Source organism: Anguilla rostrata, chromosome 6, assembly GCF_018555375.3.
Source record: "Anguilla rostrata isolate EN2019 chromosome 6, ASM1855537v3, whole genome shotgun sequence".
NCBI classification, from domain to species: Eukaryota; Metazoa; Chordata; class Actinopteri; order Anguilliformes; family Anguillidae; genus Anguilla; species Anguilla rostrata.
In genome coordinates this window covers 48,729,831-48,757,688 of record NC_057938.1, presented here as the reverse complement: position 1 = coordinate 48,757,688, position 27,858 = coordinate 48,729,831, and the positions used below count along the sequence as shown (strand labels likewise).

The 27,858-nt window shown below is 47.0% G+C and overlaps 2 protein-coding genes and 1 long non-coding RNA gene across 7 annotated transcripts in view; 2 read left to right on the top strand and 1 right to left on the bottom strand.

Annotated features, from left to right (window-relative positions):
- The window catches only part of rcan2 (regulator of calcineurin 2), a 60,041-nt gene extending 49,738 nt beyond the window's left edge, over window positions 1-10,303 (top strand). For both annotated transcript variants that reach the window (XM_064340230.1, XM_064340231.1), the window contains one exon: window positions 9,121-10,303. In XM_064340230.1, the coding sequence (XP_064196300.1) occupies window positions 9,121-9,275 (155 nt within the window). In that variant the 3' untranslated portion in view covers window positions 9,276-10,303. The remainder of the gene's footprint in view (window positions 1-9,120) is intronic.
- Window positions 10,304-13,420: 3,117 nt separating this feature from the next.
- LOC135257477 (uncharacterized) overlaps window positions 13,421-27,858 on the top strand; it is a 74,751-nt gene continuing 60,313 nt past the window's right edge. For both annotated transcript variants that reach the window (XR_010330659.1, XR_010330660.1), the window contains exon 1: window positions 13,421-13,561. This is a non-coding gene — a long non-coding RNA (uncharacterized LOC135257477). The remainder of the gene's footprint in view (window positions 13,562-27,858) is intronic.
- Window positions 18,493-27,858, bottom strand: part of msraa (methionine sulfoxide reductase Aa) — a 62,637-nt gene continuing 53,271 nt past the window's right edge. For all 3 annotated transcript variants that reach the window (XM_064340233.1, XM_064340232.1, XM_064340235.1), the window contains one exon: window positions 18,493-18,939. In XM_064340233.1, the coding sequence (XP_064196303.1) occupies window positions 18,775-18,939 (165 nt within the window). In that variant the 3' untranslated portion in view covers window positions 18,493-18,774. The remainder of the gene's footprint in view (window positions 18,940-27,858) is intronic.

Below are 27,858 nucleotides of genomic sequence, written 5' to 3'. Positions count from 1 at the left end.
AAAAAAAGCCCTGCGGATATAGCGCACCAGCGCCGCGGCCAACCGCCAGTGCCTCGCACAACGATCGGTCTGGAAGACGGCGAAATGATGATATAATAATAATAATAGCACCAAAAGGTCATGCTACAGCCGTCAGTATTGCAGTTTGGCATCAGCGTGAACTGTGACCCCCCAAATGGACCTTTAGTCTTTTCCTCAGAGTGGATCACATGACTACTGAACCATCAAGTTATATATTGGGAATCTGACAAAAAGAAGGATTTTTCAGGAAGCAAACATGCTCTGTTTATTAATGATTATATATTGGGCTATGGGCCACAGCACACAGAGTAACTGCACTGGTCTTTGGAAGATCTGCAGAAAAAGCAGGAAAACAATGTACAGAAATGCATGTGATCTACCTCATAAATCTGCTGATTGGACAAGCGTGTAAAAGAAAAAATAGTCTGCAAAAAAGCATTTTTAAAATACCTTTTCATAAGATACAGCATTATAAGATAGCTGTCTCCTGTCATTGTGGCTTTGTATAAGAGTGTCTAAGTAAATGGATGTTAGATTTAAATATGATATATATTGTATATTAAGATCGATAAGGCCAGACAAGGTCCTGATCCTCGCCCTCTGAAATCCATTTTGCCTGGGGGAAGGGGGGCGGGGGGGGAGGGGAGTGTGTCCCCATTCGCTGGAGGGGACAGAGGTGTGTCTGCCAGCGGCCAGATCTGCACAGCATCCCATGATGCTTTTAACGGCATTAGAGGGGACAGATGCGGTGGCGTTTCTAAATTTAACGCATGGGCTTGAAAGAGCGCGGCGTCAAGCTGTGACGCAACGGAGAGACTCTCTCCACAAAAAGGGGGGTGGGGGGGGGGAGGGCGCGCGCGTCGCCATGTCGACACTGAATAATTCATCAGGACGAGACGGGCGGCTGCCATCGGGCTCCTCCGTCCGCCTGATTAATCGTCTCCGTAGAAGGGCCGTCAACAGGTCCTCCGGAACCTTCCGCATCTTTTGGGGGGGGGGGGGGAGCAGGGGAAGGAGGGCACATTCCAAACTTGAAGCTCCCATAAGCTGATGGAAAACGGTCTTGTTTTCTGAACGCCAAATCGCCCTGGTAACGAACCGTAGCCATTCCTGGCGACATCCGGTAAAATACAGGAAAATGTGAAGGCGGAATTACTGCGAATCGTTCCGTTTTAATTTCAATCTTAATGCTGTATGTACAACCGTAATCCTGTAGATGGGAGGGAGGTACAGTGCAGGGCTGAATTCCACTGCAGTGACCTCGATCCATTTGCAGGTCAGCGCAGCGTGTAATTTAGGGGCAGTTTTAGTGGGACGCTGTGGGCGCTCAGCCCTTCTTTTCTGAGAAACCCGCTAAATTTCCGCCGCTGCTTTATCCGCGGGCCTCCATCTGTCTCCCCCGGCAGGCCGCGGTATTTTCCCGCCGAAGCAGCTGTTTCCGAAAACCCCAGCCATCTTGTTTGCTTTTAGCGCGTCCCGCGTACGAGCGGCCAATCGCGCGGCTGGCCTGCCGAGTAAATACGAATCGCCGCGGGGAGCCAATGGGAAATGAAAAATACTCCATCACCCATAATGCTCTTCATGATACCCTTTGAGCGGGTCAATTAGAGGGAGCTCTTCGGCGGAATATTAAATGTCACCCGCTGTCCGGTTGTCTAATTATAGACCTGTTTTGCTGGCAAAATAGGTTTAGGATTATGTGTTGGAACATTATAAATTATGCAACAGCCGCTTGGATTTGCAGCCTTTTCGACCGCCAAACACAGAAAAGGATTTTTTTTTTCTCTCGCAAATCCCATAAAAACATCCTTCTGCATGACAGATTTCTCCCTGTTTCCCGCATCTGATGTGCTTGGGCTGGTTTCCTTAACGGCCTGAATCCAGAACAGGCCAGCAATGGGTGGAAAAGGTGGTCCTGTGATTATGAGCTTATGGCAATATTTCATCATCGACCGCCAGACAAGAAACAGGCCGTAGATACAAGCAAATTGTGTCACGCCCAGTTTTATCTCCTTGCCATAAAGTGTATCATTCATAATTTTTATTGATATGATCATGAGAATAAGCAAATGGGTACATCAGTGAACTATATACTGCAAGAGCTGCTTATTTTTAACAGGATGAAGGCAAATATTTTTACAGGGTTAATTATTGTTAAGCATGATAACAGATTTTTTGCACTGCAATGTATTTCCTCCACTTCAGATGGATGGTTTTTCCCTCAATCATGATTTTGTGTTACTAATAATTATTAATAATTATTAATAATTCATGTCATGAACACTTTTCAGTCTTAAGGAATTAAGGAAGTGTTTATTATTTCTTTTTCCAAATAGCACTGCAACATTCTGCCATTAGATTATGCAAATCAAATGTGGAAGAACCATCTCTTATGAGTCGTACTGATTCTTCACCTGTTTTCTGGCAGTAATCCCATTGCACGTAGTGGATGATAATTAATTATTGGGCAACTGCCGGTCCTTCGGACCAAATGTTTTTGAAATGACAACCTGTTTGACTACAGTGGAAAGATCAGTGCTACCTGTCCATCACAAGATTCTCTTCCTGTCTAAGTGAAATACTGGCCCACAGTGCTTCACCCCCTCCATCTCTCAGCGATGGAAGGTCCACTTAAACCCTTCAACGTGTGAGGTCACAAATATGTGATTAGAATGTTCATAACTGAACATTCCAACGCTGATGTAACAATCACTGCTGGGCAACTGGAAGCACTGGAGTTCTAGAACACTTAGACTTAAGAGTTTTGAAAGAAAAAAAAAAACATTCCAATAAAACCTACTCTTCAACGGGTTGAACTCAAAGAGCTCAAAGAGGCTTATGGGCTGCTTTTACTCAGTCTGCCGAGAAGGTTTACATCTGCCGCCAGATTAATTGCCTCATTGATGCTCAATCATTTGCCCTCACGGCGTGTTTTCGTCTTCCTATTTTTATCCGCTCCGCTCGCCAGGCCTCGATACTGCGGAGGCCCTCCAGGAACCCCCCATAATTCCTCCTGTGGAAAAATCAACATAATCCACATTTCATCCTGTTTACGTGGCAACGGCCCCCGAGCCGTTAACAATGGAAGCCGTCCCTCGCTGCACGCTGAAGTGCGTATAAAAACCAGAATTTTCTCAAGTGTCCGTATCCTTTTCCACCGGTTTTGGAAGGTTGCGTAAGTGTTTTATTTTAAGGACCGTTGCGTAAGCCGACGGGGGAGGGAGACGAAACCGGTATTTTCGCCCAGCTCTACTTCGGCCAATCGAACGTGGGCAATCGGGCGTCGGCCGCAGATGTTATTGTCAGAACCGGGTGGTCAGAGCGCAAGACTGAGCCCTTTATAATGTTCATGATGGAGAGGGAAGTACATGACAGAGGGTACCGTGGCTGGCAGAAAAAAACAGTGCCAACGGAGGCCTGTACAGCTTCCAACAAGCGCCATATTAAATGTGGCAAATTAAATTCAGGGACACATTTAGACAAATGTGCGAACATTGTTGCGATGGTTATTAAATTACTCAGTCTGCCCCCTCACATCCAGCATTATTAAAATACCCTTTGCGAGATGAAAGGTATTTCGAAGAGAAAGGTGCAGATGCAAATAATGCATTTTATTGGCAGATAACTTTTATTCACTTGTAGAAACTTTATTATATTTTCTTTGCTTCAGGATACATTTGCTTTATTTATTCATTTATAACCAGCCCGGGGAGTTTACACATAGTGGTTGTAGCTTAAAAGGTGTCTTACTATACTCTCTCTGTCCTGTATTTTTTTTTTACAAACTCTAAAGAAATAAAATTGAAATGAACTACTCCAGACCTTGAGAGACTGAACAGAAGTAGCCATTGTAGAACCATAAAATACAGTGGAAATCACACGAACAGCAAAGAAGCTGTAAATTTTTGCACAATAAAACGGACTTTATTGGAGGTTGAGTTCTGACGCGTTACGGTGTTGTGTGCTGACATGTCTCTCTCTCTCCCAACCGAAGCAGCGGGAGAGTTCATTCAGACGTTTCGGTGTAACTGATGTCATTAGTTGCTCGTGCGCGCCCATTAAACAGAAGATATTACAGCTGTCCTCCCAGTTTAAACCGAGCTGAGTTGTTGTATCATGGGCATTAAACTCTTGGGGGAAACGAGCGGTGTATTTTGTGGCTTTTGACTATTTCTGTCTTTTTTTTTTCCCCCTCTCTATTTTTAAAAGGCTTTGATTCTTCCGAACTTGCAAAGGTTTTAACGGAGGAATGACTCACAAGGCCTCCTAACCACGGCTTTGGAAACCAGCGTTTTAGATGTACTCTACTCCACATTGTAGAGCAGCTGTGTGTCATTATAATCATGTGTCAAGCTGTGTTGGAAAGAGGCACCTTCGCTTTCGGAAAGATGCTGGCACGACTAGTGGAGCCCATGATATCATATTGCAGTGATATGTTCCGAACAAACATGTTTTAAGATGAGCAACATCAAAGTACCATCATCAAGTATGACACATTAATGGCAAAAATGCCCCCCCCCCCCATTACAGTTTCCATGTGCTTTTTGAGTTTTTTTAATGTGTTCCCACACTATGTATGGAGCAGAGCTCTGCTCAACAGCAGTACTCATTAAGGGAGAATGCTTTTGTTCTTGTTTTCGGGTGCTTTTTTTTTACAAGGAATGCGCCCAGCCATCGGTCCTGAGGAATAAAAGCACTTAATGGAATATTCGCCCGCATCTGTGGGCAGTTAGGTGAAAGACGTGTAGCTAAGGGGCGACATAGTTCAGGAGGTAAGAGCGGTTGTCTGGCAGTCGGAGGGTTGCTGGTTCGATCCCCTGCCCTGGCGTGTCGAAGTGTCCCTGAGCAAGACACCTAACCCCTAACTGCTCCCAACGAGCTGATTGGTACCTTGCATGGCAGCCTTTCACCTTTGGTGTGTGAGTGAGTGTGTGTGTGCGAATGGGTGAATGAGAGGCATCAGTTGTAAAGCGCTTTGGATAAAAGCGCTATATAAACGTAGTCCATTTACCATTTAAGTGTGTAGGTCAGCCATGTTTCCCGGGGGGTCCAGAGAACCTGTCGGCCAGGCCTTCGGTAGACCGGCTATGTGAGCACAGAGACCTGGCAGCTTTCTGCCGCTGCAGGTATTCGCTCGTCCCCCAGCTATCTGGCGAAACAAGGTTCCGCTCCACCCGAAATATGGCACAACTGTACGCACAGCTGCACACTCGTGACAGCTTTCGCAAGTTCCTCCTGTAAATAATTATTAAAATGGCTTGTCTGTCAAACAGGCGACTTTATCAAAGGCAAAATTGCTGCGAATAGAGCCTGCCTTTTACAGAGTGTAAGAGTGGATAATTACTGAGGGAACTGGTGCTGTCGTTAGCCTGCCTGCACCGAGTAGTACCATTTCAGGGCTTAATTAAATGCTCGATACTGTAGCCGCGCGTTCCTTTGGGTTGCATGCTAACGCTAACCAGTATGTTTCTCAAACTGTACATTTGTTATCATTGGGAACTGACTAATAGGCAGCCCCACGAGCTCCAGGGCTACGTTCCTACTGTATGCTGTAGCCTGCGCTGGTGCAGTCAGATTAAGCCAGGCCCTTGAATATTCGGGGGTTAAATTTTTATTGTGGATTGAAGAGTTTATTTTGGGGCTGTTGCTAAGGAATGCTGTGTATACAAGAAACAATGATTCGGGGAGAGCGTTATTTTGAAGTGTTTTGGCCTCGCTTTCAGGAATGCAGTATAAATAGACCCTGTGTGTAGCTGGGTTGGCAGCTGATCGCAAAGTGAAAAGATGACATCCATCTGTCCCAAACGCTTATAAAATGAAGATATTCAAGGAGGTGTGTTAGGTCTTGATTGATTTTGCTATTAATAAACTTTACTTAGAAGTCCTTAATAAATTGCCATTTCATGGCCAGTCAAAATTCCTGGGTATGTTCATTGAGATGGCTGGTCTGTACACAGTTTTCTGTTGACACTGCATGGCCAAAGGCTTGCAGAATGTGCAATGCGTGGCAATATGCCCAGGTCTATTGCGGGTGATGGATGCGGGAAAAAAAGCTCATTTTCTCTGTAATGCAATTAGTGATGGATCTGTGGCCTTCGTTATCTCACAAATACTAAAATATGTGTTTTTCTGACTGCTCAAGAACAAACTGTTAAACAAATAAATGTTTAACAGGGTCATGGGGTCAGTCTGAAAAAGATCCATTGTGAAATAGGCTTCTCATGATGGGCTGGTCAGTAGTGAGCTGTACTGGTCCCTATTGACCTAGTCAGTGGTAGTCAGTACTGGTCAGTATTGACCTGGTCAATGGTTGTCAGGGCTGGTCACCATTGACCTGGTCAGTGGTTGTCAGTACTGGTCACCATTGACCTGGTCAGTGGTTGTCAGTACTGGTCAGTGTTGGACCTGGTCAGTGGTGGTCAGTACTGGTCAGTGTTGACCATTGCCAGTCAGTGGCCTAGTGTGGCTGTGTTTGTACGATCTCCGTTCCCCTCGTGTGGCCCCTGAGTGGGCAGCCCCCCCCCCCCCCACATTTGTCTGACTGACCCCTGGCATCCCTGAGCGGCATTGACGTCACTGGACAGCGAGGAGTGGGGCCAGGGCCACCACGGGAGAGAGCGGAACGGAGGGGGTGGGGGGGTGGAGCGGATGAAAAGAGAGAGGGAGATGGGAGAGAGGAAATATGAGACAGAGTGAGAGGGGAGATCAAATGAGAGGGGAGGTAATAAAAAGACAGAGAGGAAAATTGAGAGAGGGAACGGAGAGAGAAAGAAACACGCTAAAAAATGCGCAACCAGCGTCGTGAAAAGGACAGCTGTACTTTGAGTCGAAAATATCCTCAATTAGGGACGTGCGAGTGGTAAAACTGTGAATGGATAGAGTGAGAGGGAGAGAGTAAGAGTAAATAGAGTGGGAATAGAAGAACATGGGAGAGAGAGAGCAAAGAGAGAAAATAGAGATAGAGGAAGAGTGAAATAGCATGAGGATAGAACACAAGAATGAGAGAAAGACAGAGAGAGAGGAAAGAGAAAATAGAGATAGAGGAAGAGTGGAAGAGCATGAGGATAGACCACAAGAATGAGAGAGAGAGACAGAGAGAGTGAGAGGGAGAGGAGAGAGGTAGAGATTGAGAGAGGAAGCTCTGATCGGTGCTGTTTAGAGTGAGAGGGAGAGAGTAAGGGAGATAGAGTGGGAACAGAAGAACATGAGAGAAATGGAGAGAGAGGAAGGAGAGAAAACAGAAATAGAGGAAGAGTGAAATAGCATGAGGATAGAACACAAGAATGATAGACAAACAGAGAGAGAAAGAGAGAGGAAAGAGAAAACAGAGGAAGAGTGAAATAGCGTGAGGACAGAACACAAAAATGAGAGAGTGAGAGGTAGATAGAGAGGTAGAGAGAGAGAGGAAGCTCTGATCAGTGCTGTTTGACACTCTGAGCATGTTCAATCTCTCCTCGCGCGTTGAGAGAGCACTGCTGCTGTTTGTTCTGGTCCTTCGGCAAACAGACTCCCCGTGGCGCACGGACCGCTGGGGGTCAAACTGGCAACCGGCTGCGCAGCGCCAAGCGTTTCGCGGGAATGGAGCACGTCTCAAATATTTACACCCCGCTCGGGTCCCCTGGAAGGGAGAGAGAGGAGAATGAAGAAGAAGGCCGTGCCATTTTTATCTCTTTTTTATTTTTTATTTCGGCGTGCCTTCAAAGAGACAAAATGGTGGGATGACACGAGCGGAGCTGTGGGGATGTAGAGCTTCAGTCTTATCTGGCTCTGGAAAAAAAAAAAAAACGTCAAAGTCCATTGTCAAATAAATCCAAGTGAACTCTATGTTACATTTATTAACCATTGGGAAGTACAGTTAAATGCAAAAGTATTAGCACACAATGTTTGTTGTTTTGGATCTGTACTTCAGCACATTGGATTTGAAATAGATACATTTCAGTTTATGTTAGTTTGTCCCACTGCTTTTGCTCCCCTAGAATGGGGGGGACTATGTACAGTAATTCCTACATGGATAACCCAATATTGATGCAAATACCCTCAAATTGAAGCAGCCAGTGTGCACTTATATTCATTGTTTTATTTAATGTCCAGTGTGCTGGAGTACAGTCAGAGACAGTCACTGTCCTAATACTTTTGCATTTAACTGTACCCTAACTATTTTTGGAATTTTACAGGACGAATAAAAAGCTATATCCAGCGTTTCCTCTAAGCTCTGATATTGAAGTGTGAGTAAGAAGATCTCACCTAGGGCCAGACACTAAGGAGCGGGCTGCTGTCTCCGGTGTCATCGAACCTAATGATAAAAATGCCCCACTTTCTCTGATGTCATCAAACATTCCGGTAAAAATAGGCCTCGGTCTCCAGGATCATCTGACCTCACCTTGAAAAAGTGCTACTGGATCCGGAATCAGCAAATCACAGAAAGAGAGGTGTGCTTTGTGCATACTTATCTGACCTTTTTTTAACCTACAGTATGAATAAACAATTAGTATTACTTTCCGTTTTTGATAAATTTGAACCATACACCGTTAAGTCTTGGGTAACTGACCATACCCACTGATGTCTTGGACAGAGAACACTGTCTGATGTTGACTGTGTGCAACCCTGAAAATTGGAATTACTTGAAGTGATGTTATTGTAGAACATCCTTAACAAATATGACAAGGGGGATTCCATTTTAATATGAAACGAAAGTTAAATTATTTTGAAGTGGCAATAATTTGTATATTTGCCAATATATATATATGAAGTGTTGCAATATATAGATAATATATTCAGTATATAGCAATAGACTGGCAACCTTTCCCGGGTGTTGTTCCTGCCTCTCGTCCAATGCATGCTGGGATAGGCTCCAGCACCTCCTGCATCCCTGACGAGGAATAACCGGGTATAGATAATAGTTGCATGGATGGTTAGTCAGTTATATTTTACAATATATTCCAGTTCCATAAAGAAATCTCTCTTTCTTTCTATGGTAAAAGTACCACAGATTTGAATACCTTACGGGTGAATGGAGCACACTGGCTATCTTTTTTTTTTAACTGTGTTCTGTCACGTACCTGGTGCTGACCCCCTCCGCCTCTCCCCCCCTTTCATCAGGAGAGAAGTACGAGCTCCACGCGGGGACAGAGTCCACCCCCAGCGTGGTGGTGCACGTGTGCGACAGCGACACCGAGGAGGAAGAGGAACCAAAGAATTGCCCCAAGCCAAAAATCATCCAGACCCGGCGCCCCGACCTTCCTGTATCCCACTGAACTGTGACCTCACCAAACCCCCCCCCCTCCCCCCCACTACACCCCCATCGGCAGCCCCCCCTGCAGGGAGGGAAGAGAACCCTGTCCCTGTGTCCCTGACAGGACCCCCCCATCCCACCCCCATGTTCTGTAAACCACCCCGCCCCCCGCCCACAAAAACCCACCACCACCCCACCAGTGTCCTGACAGTCCTGTCAGAAGGGCTAGAGGGGGCCTGACCTGTGCTCCTAATCTGACACACGGCCATTAATGTGCGATCACTATGTTTTTTTTAATTTTTTTTTAAATTTGTTTGATTGGCATTATTCTGTGTACAATAACCATGTCCTTAACCCTGTCTCACAGTTCTGTTGTAATGTCACACACACACACACACACACACACACACATCTAACAGCGGGAGGCAGCAGCAATCATGGCCGCCTTGAGCTCTGTGATTGGCTGTGGGGCTGTGGCGCATGAGAGTGTGAGATTCCTATTGGCCCGACTGGGCCTCGGGTGCGACTAGCTTCGTGCTTGCGCTGCTAGGCTAACAACCGCGCACGCCAACATCGACAACGAATAGTGCATTTTCACAAGGGCATGCTGGTCACTGAGGGTGACCGAAACCAGCGCTGCATGAATCGACACAGCCTGATATGAAAAATATAGCAGAATATTTCTTTTCACAGTCCCAGACGCTTGTCAGAGGTTAATACTCACATAGCAGTGCTGTCAATCACAGGAAACCTTTGAACCTTGCCAATGCATGCACTGATCTGATATTGTTTCGCGTATCTACTATGTTCTGTTTGCTGTGTATAATTGTTCACTCAGAAACCTTTCTGTGTCTCTGCCTTTCAATGTTACTCACAGAGTAAAAAAAAAAAAAAGACTTTTACCAGTGACATCAATAAAACATTCTGGGCCATGCACCTTCTAGTGAAACATATGTAAGATGATATTGCAAATCTGTGATTTTCTTCAATGTGAATCTTTTGTGTCCCTGTCTTGTCCCTGAGGCTCTGTTAAAAAAAAAAAAAAAAGAAGTACTGTAAGGCCTTGCTGGGTCCCAGTCCATCTTTACATCGGATGAAATGAGAAGCAAATCAGACATTACTAGTTGAACTGAAGCCAGAGTCCGTAAAATGCATGGTTTATTGTCAATGGAGACAATTGTGTTGTCGAAAAAGCAATGATTCATGAGTTTATTTGTTTTGTGTGCCTCAGCAGAGTTTAAAACTGCAACACTTAAAAAATTCAAGTGCATGATTTTAGAAAGAAGGCAGTGTAAATCTACACTATAGCTGATGTGAATTTTTAAATTGCTATAACACAACTTGTGACAGCTCTAGAGGAGGACACAAACATCTTTTTTCTTTCTTTCCACTTCCCATTTCTGCTCTTTTTTTCTTCAGCTGGTGTCTTTTTGAAGTAGCATTACCACATTGCAGCCAGTCTGTTACTCACATTGGCAGTGGAACAACATACAGATTGGATATATTTGAACGTTGATCCAAAATTTCATTTGAAAAAAATTTGTTACCGGCTTTCTGTGGTCAAGCCAAACAAACTAAATTAATTTTCAATACATCGGCACTGTGAATCACCAACGCTGTGACTCCCTCATCATTCCTCTGTGTATTTATTAATAATACTTTCCCTTCGATATTTTTTCTCTGTAGCGCAATGCTGATAGGCAAATAAATAAGCAATATATTGGGCACTAACACATTCCCTAACAATTGCTTACTATATTGTAATAGCAGGTTCTAAAGCAGTGTCAAATTTGCTAATATTGTGTGAATGTGAAATGAGAAATGTTTCCTCATGATTGGGGAATTTGTTCAGCTGACCATGTGGTAAATAATGCAGTAGTGTTCTTCAAAAATACAAGTTTTTCCTCAGAAAACATAAAGAGTAGTTGGTGCTTCCATTGCTTTTTAATACTTATATTTATATTAAAACACTGGGGATGAGAGAGGCCTATTTTCTTAGAATCTATTGCATGTTATATGACAAGTATAGCAGTTCTTTACTTGCCACTCTTCTCAGTTTTGTAGGCACATCATTTTGGAGAGGTGCCCTGCTACAGTGCTGTTGTTAGCCGACTATTGCATATATGACCATTTGCATTTTAAGGCATTCAGATTATTCCTTTTTTGTGGGAGTTATTTAGAACAATGAGGAAGGGAAAGGGAACCTTTGTGCTCAGTATGAGAGAATAGGGGGTGTCACTGTTCAGAGCAGGAATTTAGAGTGGCGCTGACTCCCCTATGTGGGAATATCCGACAGAGGAAGACGGTGCTGTAGGTGGGGCTTTTCCTGGGAAAAGGAAGCGATTGGATTTTGAAAACACGTTATTGTTTTTCGCCAAACAATTGCGTGTACTTCAGATGATTTCATAGAAGTATGCTAATTCATATTGGCGAAATGCACCAGGACAAAGCTGCAGGTCATTAGTCATGGGACAGTGAGGATTCATTAAGCCCAATAATGGGTTGAGCTACAGTGATCGCAGACTAGTTTGAACCAATCAAAACAATGTGTTCCGCACGGCAGAAACACAACGATTTGCCCCATCGGCGAGCACATGACATCCCCCATTTTGGGTCTTGTGAAGCCTCAGTCCCATCGTTGCCTGTCGATCTGCTCCGCTCCATTACTTTTCCCTGTACCTTCAGTGGCCCCCGTGTGGCACACACGTGCAACCTTTGAACTCTCAACTAGAGGATATGGAAACGAAGCAACTCATGACTAATTCATGACTGCAAATAGCAGGTGGAAGATAGAAGGAATCTGAAGCACTTAATCAAGTCACTGGTGCATAAGACTGAGAACAGTTTGCACTATTGCCATCTCCCGCTCTGTCTCTCTTTCTCTCTCTATTTTATGAACAAAAGAACATATTCTAGAGTTGCATTGTTAAACTGTGCAGACAGTTGCATTTTCAGTGCTGAAGAGAAGGTGGTCTCTTTTTAAAGGCTCTGACTACAAACTTAAAGTTACAAGACCTGACACTGCATTCTGTGGTGCATTTAAAATTCCCTTCCAGTAAAACTTGTCAGATGGATGCTCAACAGAGGGAATCAGATTTATTCTAAACCTTAATGAAATCAGCAGTAACTGCTTCTGCAATAGATTAAAAGTTCTGTACAAATCAGTTGGTTTGGCTGTTATAAATTCAAACTTTGTTTTAAATTATCTCCAGACTAGAACATTCTATGACTGCTGTCAGTCCTTTTCACCAGTCTTGTTCTCTCTTCTCCTATGTAGACACCCTGCATATTGTCATTCATGTATCTCTATATCGTTTTAAAACATGTATTTTAATACTATTTTTTTTTTGTTTTGTTTTTTAAAGAAAAAAAGATATTCTTTCTGTTTTTCTGAAAGTCTGCTGGAATAGGAAACAGTCCATTGGGGAACTGATATCTGTATTGTGTAAACTTGTGCAAGACCATCAGTGTACTTGTCATCTACATGTACGACCTGCCTGCCTACACTGAAAAGACATATCTGTATATATTAATCAATACTATTTTTACTGCATTTTTGTACAAATATTCATGGTAGCCATGTAGGAGTAGCTGAAATCTACGGTAGTATTAAAAGAGTTTGATTTAAACATGTTCTCTTTGTCTTTTATATGCTATACTGTGTGTGTGTGTGTGTGTGCAGAAGAAAGTGGTATCGACAAATCACCAGGGAAAGTTTGGATATAAATGTAGACATATATAATGTATAAACATTGCATATAAGTAAATTGTGTGGATATGAAAGATATAAATGAATAAAATAAATGTAGGGATGGATGTATAAAGAAGTGAGGGATCCAATTTTGGTTCCAGTTTCACTTACTTCATCATTGTCACCTATCAATCCTTTACACACCACTATTATATGTTTCTAGTAAGTTGGTCGACTAACTATAATTTTACTATAAGGTGCTGAAACGATTCTCCATTGACTAACACGTCTTATCTAATTTCCTCCACCGTCTTTGGTAAGATCAATGAAAATGTGTTGGCAGTGTGTTGTGCTTCTGTTGGCGCGAACGTAATAATTGCACGCGCAGATCGCGCATTATCTGCCGCAATCACCTGAGCCTCATCTGCACAGGCGCCTCATTTGCATACGGATTAGCCTCCGAACAAACGCCTGTAATTGCAGTGTTTGACGGAGCTGGATCCCAGGAACGACGTGAAAGGAAATGATGTGCTGGTAACTGCCGTGCATGTCGTTTGTTTCGGTTGTAAAGATGAAGAACTGCGATGGACATTGTGTGTGGCGCAGAGGCACTACAGGTAGGCATGAACGATATTAGCTTAATTGAAAATCAATCCTCTGCCAGCCTCGCGAGCATAAAGCATTCGACCGAGGTAGATGGAAACCCACCACTCAATCGGAATGACAGGAATGCTAATTTAATGTCTCAGCAAAGAGGGATAAATTTAGCAAGGCCTCCCCGACAACCCCCTCCCCCAACTCCCCAAAACGAAGCGTAGCGGCGTAACGTTGTTTGCCGTAGTTGTTCTGTATCACCTGTGCAGTAGGGTAAATACAATTTTTTCGTGACTAATCCCAACGTCAATCACAACTAAATGAAAGGTATTAATAACATCTTCCTCTTAAGTAATGGAGTGTTGTGATACACTGAAGCACTTAAAACTCTCACCCACTTGCTGGCGCCCTTATCGGAGCAAAATAATTTTGTTATACCTTTCGCACTGTTGTTGATGCCGGTTTCCAGGACGGTGCTGACGCAACTGCCAACGGTCTTGAGGATTTTCCAAAGCTTTCCTTCTACATTATGGATGACGCGATAAAATGCGACCACATCCATGTTTATTTAGGTCCAAACTTTTTCTCTCCGCTGCACATTAGAGTTAAGTGCGGACTTGATGGGAGGAATAAATAATGGTTGAGGGAGAGGGGTCAGATATAAATAGATTTGAGCGTAAATAAAAAATAAAAAAACCCACTCTGTTCTACCCCTGAATAGTCCCTACCGAGGCCTGTTTATAAATCCATCGGCAGGTGGGACATGTTAGCTTAGACACAAACCCTGCCAAACATTTCTTGCAAATGCGCAGAAGGACAAGCGGTTGAATTCCAATTTGTCCCTCCTCGCTTCCGACTCCCCACGGCGTTCCCTTGCCGAACGCTGATCTAAGATCAGCTGAGTCGAGAGAAGTTAAGTTGTGAAGAAACAACGTGAACTACGTTCGGGCTTTAACTGTTGAAAGAATGGACCGATGACACGCTGTGATTCTGAACTACTCTCGCTTTACCACCCAATGGTGTAGTTGTAGTGAAGTCCTTATTTTTCCGCATCAGTTTCTCCCTGTTAACGATTGCTAGTGAAGTTTAAAAACAATGTGTTTAGAAATTAATTTATAAACAACTACTTTCCTCATAAAATATTAATAAGAAACATTTTTGCTGTAATGGAAAACTTAGGCAAGATACAAATTAATAGTTGTCTTTTAGTGTCCCCTAGAGGAGAACCCTAAAACCAAATCTCATAGAAATGAAAGCCACCAGCTGGTGGGATGTTTTAATAGAAATGTTTTGTGTGAACGTGCCTTTGCTTTGCAGTGAACAATTAAATCTCGCTGTATTAAAATGTTTATTATAGAATTCGGCACATAAAAAAAGGAAAGATTGGGTTGTTACAGATGGATCCAAGCATCACAGCTGCTGGGCTTCGAGTGTTGTGCTGGTTTATTTACTTAATCATTTATTTATTTGGCGGTGAAGTGCAGATGGTGGAGGGGATTCTACAGCGTGAACTGGAACTATTTTCAAACGTGCCACAAACCTGTCAGAGGCACAAATCATGATTCTCAGGCACGCCAAGCTTTTAAAATGGACATATGCAATCTCTCGGGCCATCTTGCTTTTGACTACTCTATATTTGCAATGAACACTTTCTGTGTACATATTTCTAACAAAAATAACTAGGCTATATCTCATGGCAAGTGCTTAAAAGTGGACTAGAAGCTGATATTTGTAGCATCCCCAGTTAGTTCGCTGCAGTGGCAGACATTTTACATAACATTAAAACGGCTCTGTTTAAGTGGAGACTAGCAGAGAAGGATGCTGCAGTGCAAAGAGTATGAAGCTGAGATTCTGTGAAGTTTAATGAACTGTTGCTGGAGGAAGAAATACATTATAATGCTTTTACTGAATTGGCATATCGTTTATAGCAAAAAACAAACAGTCTAATGAGCACCTTGCTAATTGTTTTAAGTTTCTAGAACTCAAACATGCCCAAATACTTTTTTCAGGAGCACCCAGTGATTGCTTATTTTTTGCCTCTCTTGAAGTATTCTAAAGACCACCAACAGCGCGTTGTCATACAGCATTGAATAGCATGCAACGATTGTTCAAGATATTCATTTATTGAACTTTAAATTAGTATCCAGGTCAATAAATTAGTCTGACTCTTGCTTTTGTCTACACTTGAAGGAAAACTTTAACGTTTCACCTGTCTGTCCAGTCTTCTTGGGCCATGGGGCGTTTTGTGAAATTGATGAAAAAGAAACATCAGAATCCTGCACATTAATATATGCGCTGAAATGATGTAAACAGGCCTGACGGCGGTGTTGCACCAGGAGATGGCAGTAAACGCTGCGTTATGATCGGTTTGCCATTTTGTGCTCCAGTAATAAGCACGCTCTCAACAGAGCTGCACTCAGTGTGTTCATGTAAAGATGCTCTTAAAAGATACAAATGTTTCTAAATACACGCATAGGCTTCATCAGTAAAACTGTAGTTTTCTAAATGCAGAATAAAAGGTTTCGTCCTCTATCGCTTAAGCTCAAATGTTTGATTTTCTTTAGTTTTAAGTTTTATTAGAGATGTATTTAAAGCATGCATCCATGAAATTGAAAACAACCATCACAGGAAGGCTTTTGGCATTATTAATTGAAAAGTAATGGAGGATGTCAGTCTGATTTCAGATAGGCTAACTGATTGCAAGATACACAACCATATCCATACTTTCCAGAAGATGGCAGTAAATGCCATGTTTTGATTAGTTTGTCATTTTGTGGTCTTAAAAATGCCAAATATTGGAGTTTGATTTCAAATTTGCAAAATTGGGAAAAAGACTCCACAGTATTTTATGGATTTGCTAGTGTCACTGGGTGCTGGTGGAGTTTTGTTATTCCTGGGGTATAGCTCATGGATAGTTGTTAAGGAACTCATTAATTGGGAGGTTTCAAACGAGATGACAGTGTATAGCAGTGTGCCATAGCATGTCCCTGTGTGATGTATGTTCAGTGTCTGTGTGTCTCACCATATGTCCCGTGTCTGTGTAACATGTGTCCATAGCAGCTTAGTATGTCACAGTGTGCTAATGTCCACAGTCTCTCAGTTTGCCAGAGTGTCTCTATGTTCACTGAGCCTCTGTGTGTCAGTATTGTGGCGGTGTGTGTCAGTGCAGTGGAAGTATGCGCCAGCACAATAGCGGTGTGTGTCAGTACCGCGGTACCATACTGTGGCAGTGTGTATTCCTACTGTGGCAGAGTGTGTAGTACAGTGGCGGTGTGTGTCAGTACCGTACTGTGGCAGTGTGTGTCAGTACTGTGGCAGAGTGTGTAGTACAGTGGTGGTGTGTGTCAGTACCGTGGCAGTGTGTGTCAGTACTGTGGCGGTGTGCGTCAGTGCAATAGCAGGATCCCCGTTACCAAGAGCAGGACTGTGGCCTGCCTGGCACCTGTCTGGCAGGGACTGAGCTGTGTGCTTTTGAATGTGTTCCATTACCATCGATCCAGAATGGCTTCCTACAGACTTCTCTCTCTGGCATTTGAGGAGGGGGACGGGTGCTGGTTTTTGGGAGGGGGGGCGGGAAGTTGGGTTGCGCCCAGGTAGAACCGTTCAGTTCAGTGCTTTGTGCAAACATGTGGCCGGTCTATTTACTGTTTTCTGCGAGAAACAGACATCTCAGGTCCCCCCCCCCTCCCACCAGCATATTCAATATTAATGTGCAACATTCCACGGTGCACAACACACTGCAGCGGAACCTGTCTGCCGCAAAAAAAATCCAGATTCCGCGGTCATGAATAGTCATGGAACGCGCGGAATAATTGGCCTCTCTTCCGACACACATGGCACCCTTTAAACGAGCGAAGCAAACTTGGGGGTTGCCATAAAAAATAATTTTTCCTGAATGCGCAATAAAGCGTTTGGGCGCAGACGAATTGGGGGGGGGGGGGGGGGCAAGCGCTGTTTGTTTGTGTGGGGCCTCTGTCAGCTCTGTAATTGAAGAGATGAAATATGTAGCGACACTTTGCGGGAGAAGGGAAAACACTTGTTTGTGTTGGCTGGCTGGAGACGCCGCGCACACAGATAGGTAAGAGACAGATGGACGGATGAATAGATATGTGTGTGTAAACAGCGCAGGCAGATGGATGAAGACACAGACGTACTGGCTGTGATTGCTTGTGTGTGAGCGTGTGCGGGTATGTGTGCGTGTGTGTGTGTGAGAGAGCATGCGGGTGTGCACACGTGTGAGTGTGTGTACGTGCATGAGTGTGTGTGCAGTGTCTCTGGCTTCACACCACTTGCCACAAAAAATCATATTTTTTTGGGTTTCAGAGGATCGTTGCAGTGTCCACTTCCTATTGTGCTCATCCTTCTCATAATTAGGCACAGGCTGACAGACGAATCCGCTCACGCTTGGCGCAGTGTGTTTCCGCAAAGGAAGCGCGACACACGGCCATGTTTTCCAGCACCGCCCGCTGTGTTTTACCCACTCCCCTGCGCGGGGGGGTACAGAAGGCAGGGAGGGCTGGCCTCTCCCTGCTTCGTCTCCCTTTCGGTCCAGGAAAGTGTGTACACACAAGCTGCTAAAGGCTCCCAACAAACTACATTTCCCAGAGGCCTCTCCTGCCCTCTGCGCCGCCGGTCTGTGAAGGCCACGGAGGGAAACAAATTCTGCAATACTATGATCGACACCATTCAGGCCGACGCAGTTTCAGTCCTGAAACTGAAGAAAACATGCTGTATGCGCATGTTTATTTATTCATTTATTATTTATAATATCAAACCAAAGTAAATGAACTCTTTTGAAGTGCTTTTGAAGGGTTGGACAATTCATTTTGGCTGGGAAATTGTATAGCGCTTGACACCAGGAATTGAGAAATTGTTGATCTTGTTAATCTTTCATATTCGCGCTACTTTCAGGATACCTTCAGAGCGCAGTTGTACAGATTGGCTTTGAACTTGGTTTATTTAGTGTTTGTTTATTTAGTTTATTTATTTAGCACATACATATATGCAAATACAGAAGTATTTATTTTAAACCAAAATTGAGGAAATGGTAGCTGAAATACCTGAGTCAAAATTAAATTAAAAGATTTTTTATTGCGTTTGTGCGCTGAAAAATTTAGAGTGATCTGCTACGGTGCAGTACCCTGCATTAAGGATGAATATTAACCTAAAATAAAGATCTGATGTACGGTTGCATTTGATAACTTAAGGCGAACTCCTCCCCAGACCTGTCAATCACTTAATTCTTCAGTCCTATTGGACAGGAGACCCCGGTGGCGCTAAGCCCGCAGTAGCCGCCCGGGTTCTTGCTGAGGTACTGCTGGTGGTAGTCCTCGGCGTAGTAGAACTCCGGGCCCTCGCGGATCTCCGTGGTGATCGGGCCGAACCCCTCCCCAGTCAGCGCCTGTCGAAAAACGAAAAAGTTTTTTTTTTTTTTTAAACTGTGCGCGTGAGTTAGCGGGTGGCGGCCTGCGGAACCCTGTCTGTCGTCTAGCTCTCTGACTCGAGAACGAGATGAAATGCGCCGTCGTCACGGAAACGGTCCGGAAGAGGGCCTGGGTGTCTTTAAGGGTTGGAGAGTGACAGGAGGGGTGTGACGGTCCACTACATTTTCCAGTGGGGGGGGGGCTCTGTTGAAATGCTTGTCACATACAGACAGAGGAACACATTCAGCACCCAGAACTGCTGTTTGGAGGAGACCTGCCCCCCCCCCCACCCCTGCAGAAGTCAGGTGTATGGACGTGTGAGGAGTCCAGGCAGGAGTCCCGGGCAGGGGGTGGCTGCAGACCGTGCTGCTATCACACGCATTTGAGGAGCGACAGAGCAGAGCGAGAACGGGGGGTTTGGGGGGTCATTATCGCCGCCAGCCCCAGCTGACGAGGGACTGACAGATGTCTGCTTTCATGATCCAGATGTGCGGAATGTCTCTTCCCCCCCAGGCGTCATGGCAACCCGCCCGGCGTTCCAGCGCCAGAGGCGTTCAGCAACCTCCGCCGCGCGCTCGTTTGGACGAAAAATACAAATAAAAAAGAGATCATAATAGAGTGTATACCATAGAAACTGCGAAGGGGAATTGACCCAGAATGGCTCATAAACACCACGGAAATCCAATTTACTGCAATGCGGATAAATGTGAATAAAACCCCTTAACTGGAAATGTGTCCGTTTCCACTAGGCTGACCTCAACTGCCATTTGGATTTTTTTTTTGTTTTGCTTTTTATGTGAAGTTCTGGCTTTTTTTTTTTTTGGAGGCCACGCGACCGTGACCAAAATATTCGGGTCCGCAGCGAGGGCCACGGTCCGTCGGAAGTCAGCCGGGCAACAATGCCCCCCCCCCCCCCGGGCTGTCGGATTCCACACCACGGCACCTGTCGACATCTGATTTTCTGATGTTTTATGCATCGGGACACGGACCCGAATCGAGGGTGACAGACTGAATTCAAATCGACTTCCTCCGCGGTCTGAAAATAAAATTGGTCCGGGCAGGTAGACTCAATGAAAAAAAAAAAACCTCAAATGAACGAGATGTACACTATATTGCCTGTCAGGGATATAATTCGATTTGGAAGATCTTTGATAGACATTTCTTCCAGGCCTACCTGCCTATTATTCTCTCGGTAACAAAGGTGATTCTTTACATTTCCTTAATTGGATTGCAAAGGCATTACATACCATGCATCTGTTTGTGAAACGGTAAACTGATTGCATGTTTATGCCTTTAACAGGCTAGTCTCTTTAATCATTTAAAACAGAATTTAGCTTACTTTTTCAGGCACAGGCAATTTAATAATCTGTCATCGCAAGGGCCACTGAATCACTTGAGTTAGTGAATCTCACTGCCTGATAGAGAAGATCTTCCTGGATTCATTATAGCGGATCCATTAGGCTGTCAAATGAACGCGAACGTATCAACCGGGAATGAATGTGATTGGTGGAATATTTCAACAGTGAGATCATCCAGACCATAACGCTGAGGGAATGGGTAGCCGAATCGCTGAATGTACTCCGAGCCGTATGTTCATAGCCTGTTGGGTTTCACAGGACGGCGTTTTATATTTAAACCGAAGACGCATGACGGAAATGAACATATTCCAGTTCTGCGGAGAGAAACGGACATCTTCAGACAACCAAAACAGCCCTCACAAAAAAAAACTCACAGCGCTGACTGCCTTCCCCTCCCCAACCCCCCCCCCCCCCTTCCCAGCCGATGGAGTGACAGGAGAAGCAACGATTGTTCTGGAGACGACTGCCAATGTGGACCTCGCTACGGAAAAGAAAAAGAAACTCGTTCTCTCTCCACCCTCTCCCCCCCCGAATCTCCCGTCTTCCAGAACTGGGCTGGCTTGAGCCCGGAGATGTGTGAAGAGGACCTGCTCTGAGAGGGGGACCTGCCAACTACCTCATTTTGCTGACCATCTGCCGCCAAGCGCGCGCACACCTGTTAGGAGCAGCTGCCGGAGACGGGAGCGAGGTAGCGGCAAATCAGTCGCACCCCCCCACACACCCCCCAAGGCCGAACTTCTTTTAAAGGCGCATTCCCGCTGTTTCGACCCCCATTCCTGCGGAAGGTGAGGAGGGCGGGGCGTTCTGACGCCCATCACTACGGTTGCCATGCCGAAGTAAGCTCTCCCGGTGGCCATCGCATTGGAAATGTCATCCCCCCCCGTGATGTCACCACCAATGTGATGATGTCACTGCCAGCATGATGTCACTGCCAGCTTGGTGTGTCACTGCCAGCATGATGTCACTTGCCTGTCTGTGTTGGAAGTCATTTTGTGAGAGGAATTTGGCCAACAAAAGCGGCAAAGAGGCAAACGAAAGGGCCTCCAGATGACACAGCGCGGGGAATAAGATACAGTGGAACCATGGTCAGAGAACACTCAGACAAAGCGGGGACCTTCACCTCTATACTCATCACTGGCTGCTCACCATTTTGCCTGCTGCTGCCTTTTTTCTCAAGGACAGCAGTGTGGAGCAGCAGAAGATGAGACCAGAGGCCTAGGGGGTTCAAATCCAGGGTGACACAGCCACCATTTCCTTCAGTGAGGTAGCCCACCTCATCAGCCCACAAAAATACAGCAGAGTGAATGGGACACACAGAAAATGGAGCATGTTTTCAGTTGTGCTGGATGAGTTCAGTCACCTCCAGACAGGACAGGAAAAGCAGCTGAATTACACACCGACCCGTGAAACGCAAAAGCAGCTGCCAAAGATGGTTAGCGCTTACCTATATAAACTATAACGTGGGCCCGTTGTTTTTATTATGCTCTTTCAGCCAATGGTGATGGATGGGAGGCTGCAGTGGTGTGGCTGCGGGGGGTGGGGGAACGGGAGGGAGATGGCTGCAGTCCCCCCCCCCCCCCCCCACCATCTCGCTCTCCCTCTGAAACCGTTGCTATGTGCCCCCCCCCCCCCCAGCGTAACCGAGGCTTTGCAGCGGCTGAATGTCGCCGCTCGGCATGGCAGCCCTGGCAGGTAGCAAGCAGGGGAGAGCGGAACCTTCTGCCGGGGGGGGGATGCCAAACTCTCCGTCTCCCCCCCCCCCCCGTGCTGGCGCCGGCGGGTACGGCCGGAGCCCGGGGCCGGCGTTCTCTCTCGGCGGCGCTATCCGTCGACGGCGCGCCGCTAAGAACCGGCTCGTCTCCGCGGCTCCGAGACCCCGTCGCCGCGGCGGGATGCAGTCGCCAAGGAGACGGCGAGCTGCAGCAGGCAGTGGGCAGCTCTGGCGCTCATTGTTCGGCTATAAATGGAGGGGAACGGAGGGGGTGGCGCAGAAATGTGGAACGCTGTCACCCATGATTCTGAGGCAGGTGGCATGTTCTGCCAGTCTGCTGGCAATGGGAAAAATGTACCCGCCTAGTATTTATTTATTTTTTTTTTAAAAAGGGCTTTTGTGGAAATGGTAAATATGCTAAACGAGGGCCCGGTGGTTTCAGGGGTTTGGTCAAGGTTGAATTGCGGTCGTTGTGTTCAGTTAATGTCAGGTTATTTGAAATGGGGGGGGGGGGGGGGGGGAGAGTTAATGAAATGTTATTTTACCAGTTAAATGGTTTTTTATTTGTAGGAATAATCCGTGCATTATTCCATTAGCTGTTCCATTGCATTGTAACCGAGAGTGGAGGTTGAGGACGTGCTGTATCGCTGGTTGTCATGGTGCTGTTAAGAGATCTCATGGACGGGCTGTCTGTGACCATTACACCTACGCTACACCTGGAACATGATACCTGGAAGATGACACAGAGACATGCTGTCTGTGCCCATTACACCTACGCTACACCTGGAGAAACAAACAAGGACGTTCTGACTGAAGGGGACCTGCCTCCAAATCACTCCCAGCTCAAGAACATTTCGGGAGAAGAAATCTTTGACTGATTGGGAAGCTGTATACGACTCCAGCTGCGTTTGCGTGTGTGCTTGAGTGTACATACTGCCTATACATCCTTTGTATTGGTAGCACGTATGATGCCAAAGATTTATGTATGTATGGTACATAATAATCCAATAATCACACCTGCCATAAACACGTCGCAGGACGCAGATGGCGGACCGTCAGTGTGATCTCAGAACCCCCCCCCCCCCCAAAAAAAAGGCGACACATTAACAGTGGGGGTAAAACTACCACTTGGGTTAACTTTGCCCCCTTGTGCAGATTATCTGACATCAGTGCATCAACAGAGCTGACGGGGTCCGGAGCCCCCCGGAACTGGGAGCGAGCGGGTACGGGCGTGGCCGTCCCGGGGGGGAGGGGGGGGTGCTGTGATCGGGGGCCTCAGTGCAGCCCCCCCCGGTGTAATTGCTGCTCTTTTCGTCTCTTTATTTCGGCTTAACTTTGCCTCCGTCCCGTTAAAGTCTTTGTTCTCCTCCGTGCCCCCCCCCCCTCTCTCTCTCTCTCCCCCCTTTGTTTGCTCACACAATGGAGCGAGCGCGTTCTGGAGGGGGCGTAATTCGGGGGCCCTGAGGTGCTCAAACCTGAGCGAACGCGTTCACGGGCGGTTATGTTTTTACCCAGAAAACCTTATTTTCAGCACAGAGGGAGAAGCTTAACGTTTTAATATACCGGCAGATGAATTAACGCGATAAGATTTTAAAATATTTTGAAGGTATTTAAAAAATACGTGAAAAATTCTACATGCACAATTTCACATGTAAAAGCCCACAGTGGGTCCAATTATTCCTGTGCGTTCCAGAATCTCATCAGCTGAGAGGGACGCTGTCCGAACCCTAACCTACTTTCCACCCCATCAATCACTCACCCTCCATTCAGCTGAGCGACTCCTTCATTTGATGAATCATCTGTTATCTGCTGTCTGCCCCGCCAGGTCACGGTCACGACCCCTGGGAGGGGTGGGTGGGGGGGGAGGGGACGGGACCCACGCGCTCCCCTCCTGGGACATAACGTCCGCCACCCCGGGGGTCACCCCACCCCGGGGGCGGGGTCTGCGGTTATCACCCCTCCCACCTTTGCGTGCGCGTGGAAGAATCGGAAGATTGGAGGAAACGCACACAAAAGAAATGACGCGAACACGAAGTTATCTGCTCGCGCAGATTAAGGTTTATGTGTCACTCAATAAATGTTAGAAATGTTGCGATGTGATCGTATAAAAAAGAAAGTTCATATTTATATTTACGTTTGAAATAATTTTTAAAACAAATTATTGCTGTACCCTATGAAACGCTCGGATGAAACTGGACAGAAAAAAGGCACAAACAGCGACCACGATTACACACACACACACACACACACACACACAAAAAAGGCACAAACAACGACCGCAATTACTGTATACACACGCACACGCACACACTCGACCCAGCAGAATTGAAAACCATAGCGTGGCATTTTGGTTGGCTTATCACCACACCACATACTCTAAAGGACTTTAAAAAAAGAAAATAAAATAAAATAATAATCCTGCCGCTGCCCTCTCCCTGGGTCTGTGTCCCCGAAAAACGGTCTCACAACGCGAGGGCCTCTGCCGCGGCGCTCCGGCATTCGCCGAAACCCGTCCTGCACGGTGTCGGCGTTACCGCGCCGACCAAACGCACAATTCTAGTTAATTTATTTGCATGTCAGACGGAGGCCTCATTCGGAATGCAAATACCTGCGTGCCCCTCCCCCCCCCAAGGCGACAAAAACGTGAGCGCCGGTGATAAGCGGGCCCTGGGAATGACCGCGCCGCCGCCGCCGCGTCCGCTAAAGAGAGGAAGATGGAGAGGGAGAGGAGGCCGGGGGACCCGCCTCTGTGGCGCGGTGGCGGCAGCACGCATGCGTGCGTACGAGCGGCGGCAGCGGTGTCGGCGGCTCTTTTGTGCTCCGAGGAAGGAGGTGAACGGAAAGGCGACGCGAGCGGGGAAAAATAAAAAATAAAAAACAAAGAAACGTTCGTCACCGGGAAATCATTCCGCGCACAGCGAGGCGGCGAGAAGCCGCTCTGTTAACGTGTGTGTGATGTGCTTATTCAGCAAACCGCTGCAGGAGGAAACCTGAAGCGGGGAGGGTGGTGGTGGGGGGGGGGGGGGACAGAAGTGTTTATCGACGGCAATAGCGCAAAGCTACGCAGCGCAAGCGAAGGCAGAGGCCTCTTAACCGAACGCACCGAAAAGGCGCATGCAAGCGGCGGGCCGGGGGGGGGGGGGGAGCTGTTCCCCGGTCGGCACGGAGACGGCGTGCGCTGGTCGTGGGTCGGGGGGAGGCGCTATAACGGGGGGCGTGATCGGGACGGGGGCGGGCAGCGGCCTCACACGCAGGACCCCGGCGGAATAATGCGGGCACGTCGGAGGGGCGCGCAGCAACAAAGCGGGGAACGCGATGGCGGTAATGGGACCATCAGCGCCCCACGGCGGGACGCTGGGGGGGGGAGAGAGAGAGAATGCAGCCACGGGGAGACGGTGTGAGAGGGGCAGACGCCGCCGCCGTGGACCCCGAGAGAAAAGGGCGTGTCCACAGTCATGACTCAACCCCCCCCCCCAAAAAAAGCCCTCATGCTCCTTATGTACTCACCCAGAGGCCATCCTTTGTCAATATTCCGCAACCAAACAAAATATTAATACGTATTTTTAGAATGCCCTTATAAAACCTTTTTGGACCGCTGACTGAATGGGTTTGTTCTCCCGACTGCAGTCAGTAAAAATGTGAGCTTCTGCAGTCGTGTGTAGCATTTCTCACGAGTAAGCCTAAAAGCATTAAGAAGGAATAAACGAGACATTAGAATTTATATCAGGTACATATTTTTGCATCTTCAGTGTAACTAAGTGGAACTGCTGAGACACTGCGTTTGCCCAAAGCGCACGTTATTGACGATGTTGAGTATTGGAAAAGGATCTGTAAGAGGAGTGTCGGTGTTGCCGCTCGTAATGTAATCTCTGAACGCCGTGGAAGTGCGCACCCCCCCCCCCCCCGAGCCTCAGAACCTGTGACCCTGAGAGAGAAAGGATGGACTCTGAGAGGAGAGCATTCAGTGTGTCCTGAGAGGACGGAAATGAACCTGCACGAGATACAGCAGCTAGGGGCGTGTGTGTGTGTGTGTGAGAGAGAGAGAGAGAGAGTGTGTGTGTGTGTGTGAGAGAGAATGTGGGTGCGCGTGTCTGTGAGAGAGGGAGAGTGTGTGTGTGTCTGAGAGGGAGTGAGAGACATGCAGAGTGTGCATGCAAGCATGTGAGTATGCATATGGGTCTGTACATGTGTGTGTGGGTGAGTGCACATGTCTTTGCCTTCCTGTGTGTGTGTGTGTGTGTGTGTATGAGTGCAATTGTACCTGCCTGTGTGCACGTGCATGCTTTCGTGCGTGCGTGCATGTGTGTGTGTGCGTGCGTGCATGTGCATGTGCGAGTGTTTGTGTGCGTGTGTGTGTTCATGTATGTGTGTGAGTGTGTGTGTGCGTGAGTGAGTGTGTGTGTAAACGTGTGCGGTCTGTCGCTGTGTGTCTGCTGGACGTGGGGACAGCATTGCTGGAGAGAGAAAGGTAGCATGGCTGGGCGTCTGGCACGGAGAGGCCCTCTGTCCATAATGATGTTTAGGGAAATATGGACGCCGCAGCCAAAAATCTGTTACATACCATTTGTTCAGCTCTCCTGTGGGGACCATCAAAAAGAAAATGGAAATGGGAAGGTCTGGTGATGATGGAGCGGCAAAGTGTGAAGGAATAAACGATCGGCGACACGTGTGTAACGACAGGAGGGAGAGAGGAGCGGCCGCCGAACAGAGGCGAACTTAGAAAACCGCACAACGGTACGGTACCTGCTACACGACACAGCGCACTGAACTCCGCTCCACTGCTACAGATGTAAAACGTTCCGCCATTTTGTGTACAGCCTAAAAGGCTGGTGTGTGTCATCCGTACAACCATATTAGTTAACCTTTGACTTATTGGTGCTGAATCCTGGCTCAAAAAAAAATCTAATTCGATGGTCTTCAGATAGACTATTCTGGAATGCATTTTGGAGTTTTTGAAGTGACGCATAATAATTTTCCAGCGCTTTGCACTTTTTGAGGGACGCTGTAAGATTCGACAGCCGCGCAGCGACGGCATTGTCCGCCATTTTAGCGGTTAAATTCCAGCCGACCGCACGCGGCTGAACGCCGTCCCGTCGAGACGGAGGGGCGGAGCCCCGAGGCTTCCAGCGCACCCGCGTGGGGGGCGTGTCCGCCCGGTCCTGCACCCTATTCCAGGGTTCGGAATTCCATTATGGCGGAGAGGGTGACAGAGAGAGAGAGAGCGAGGGAGCGAGCGAGCAGAGAGGGGAGGAGAGGAGGGGAAAGAAAGTTGAGTTTGTTACTAAAGCAATCTGAAGACAGATTTGGCGGGCAGATGGTTGGCAGCTCGGTGTTTGTTAAACCAACTGGTGGGGTGGGTACATTAGGCTGTCGGGGAGCAGCATGGAGCAGGCTCCATTTAGAACGGCCGCAGATGGGGGGGGAGGAAGGGGGGGGGGCAGGCCTCGGCAAGCTGGTCAGGAAATAAGGAGAGCAGTCACTGAGAGGACTGGGGGGGTTAATTATCCCAGCCAAGGCCTCAGGACGCTCTCTAACTCCTGAACCGCCACCAATCAGAAACACCACCCTGCCCCCCCGCCCCCCCACCTCCCGTCCCCTCCCCCTCCCCCTCGGACACTCCGCTGCACGTCTGTCACAGCTGGAGGCGTGTTGTCACTCAGGGGCAGGGGGGCGGGAGTGGGTGTGGCGGAAATCCGGTTTACGATTCAGTCCGATAGGTGCCAGTCGTGTGGGGAACCATGGGAACAGTTCCGTAGCGGTACCCCGTTTCGGTACCCAACCCTACCTCCTGTGTGGAGGAGAGACGGGGGGGGGGGGGGGGGTTTACG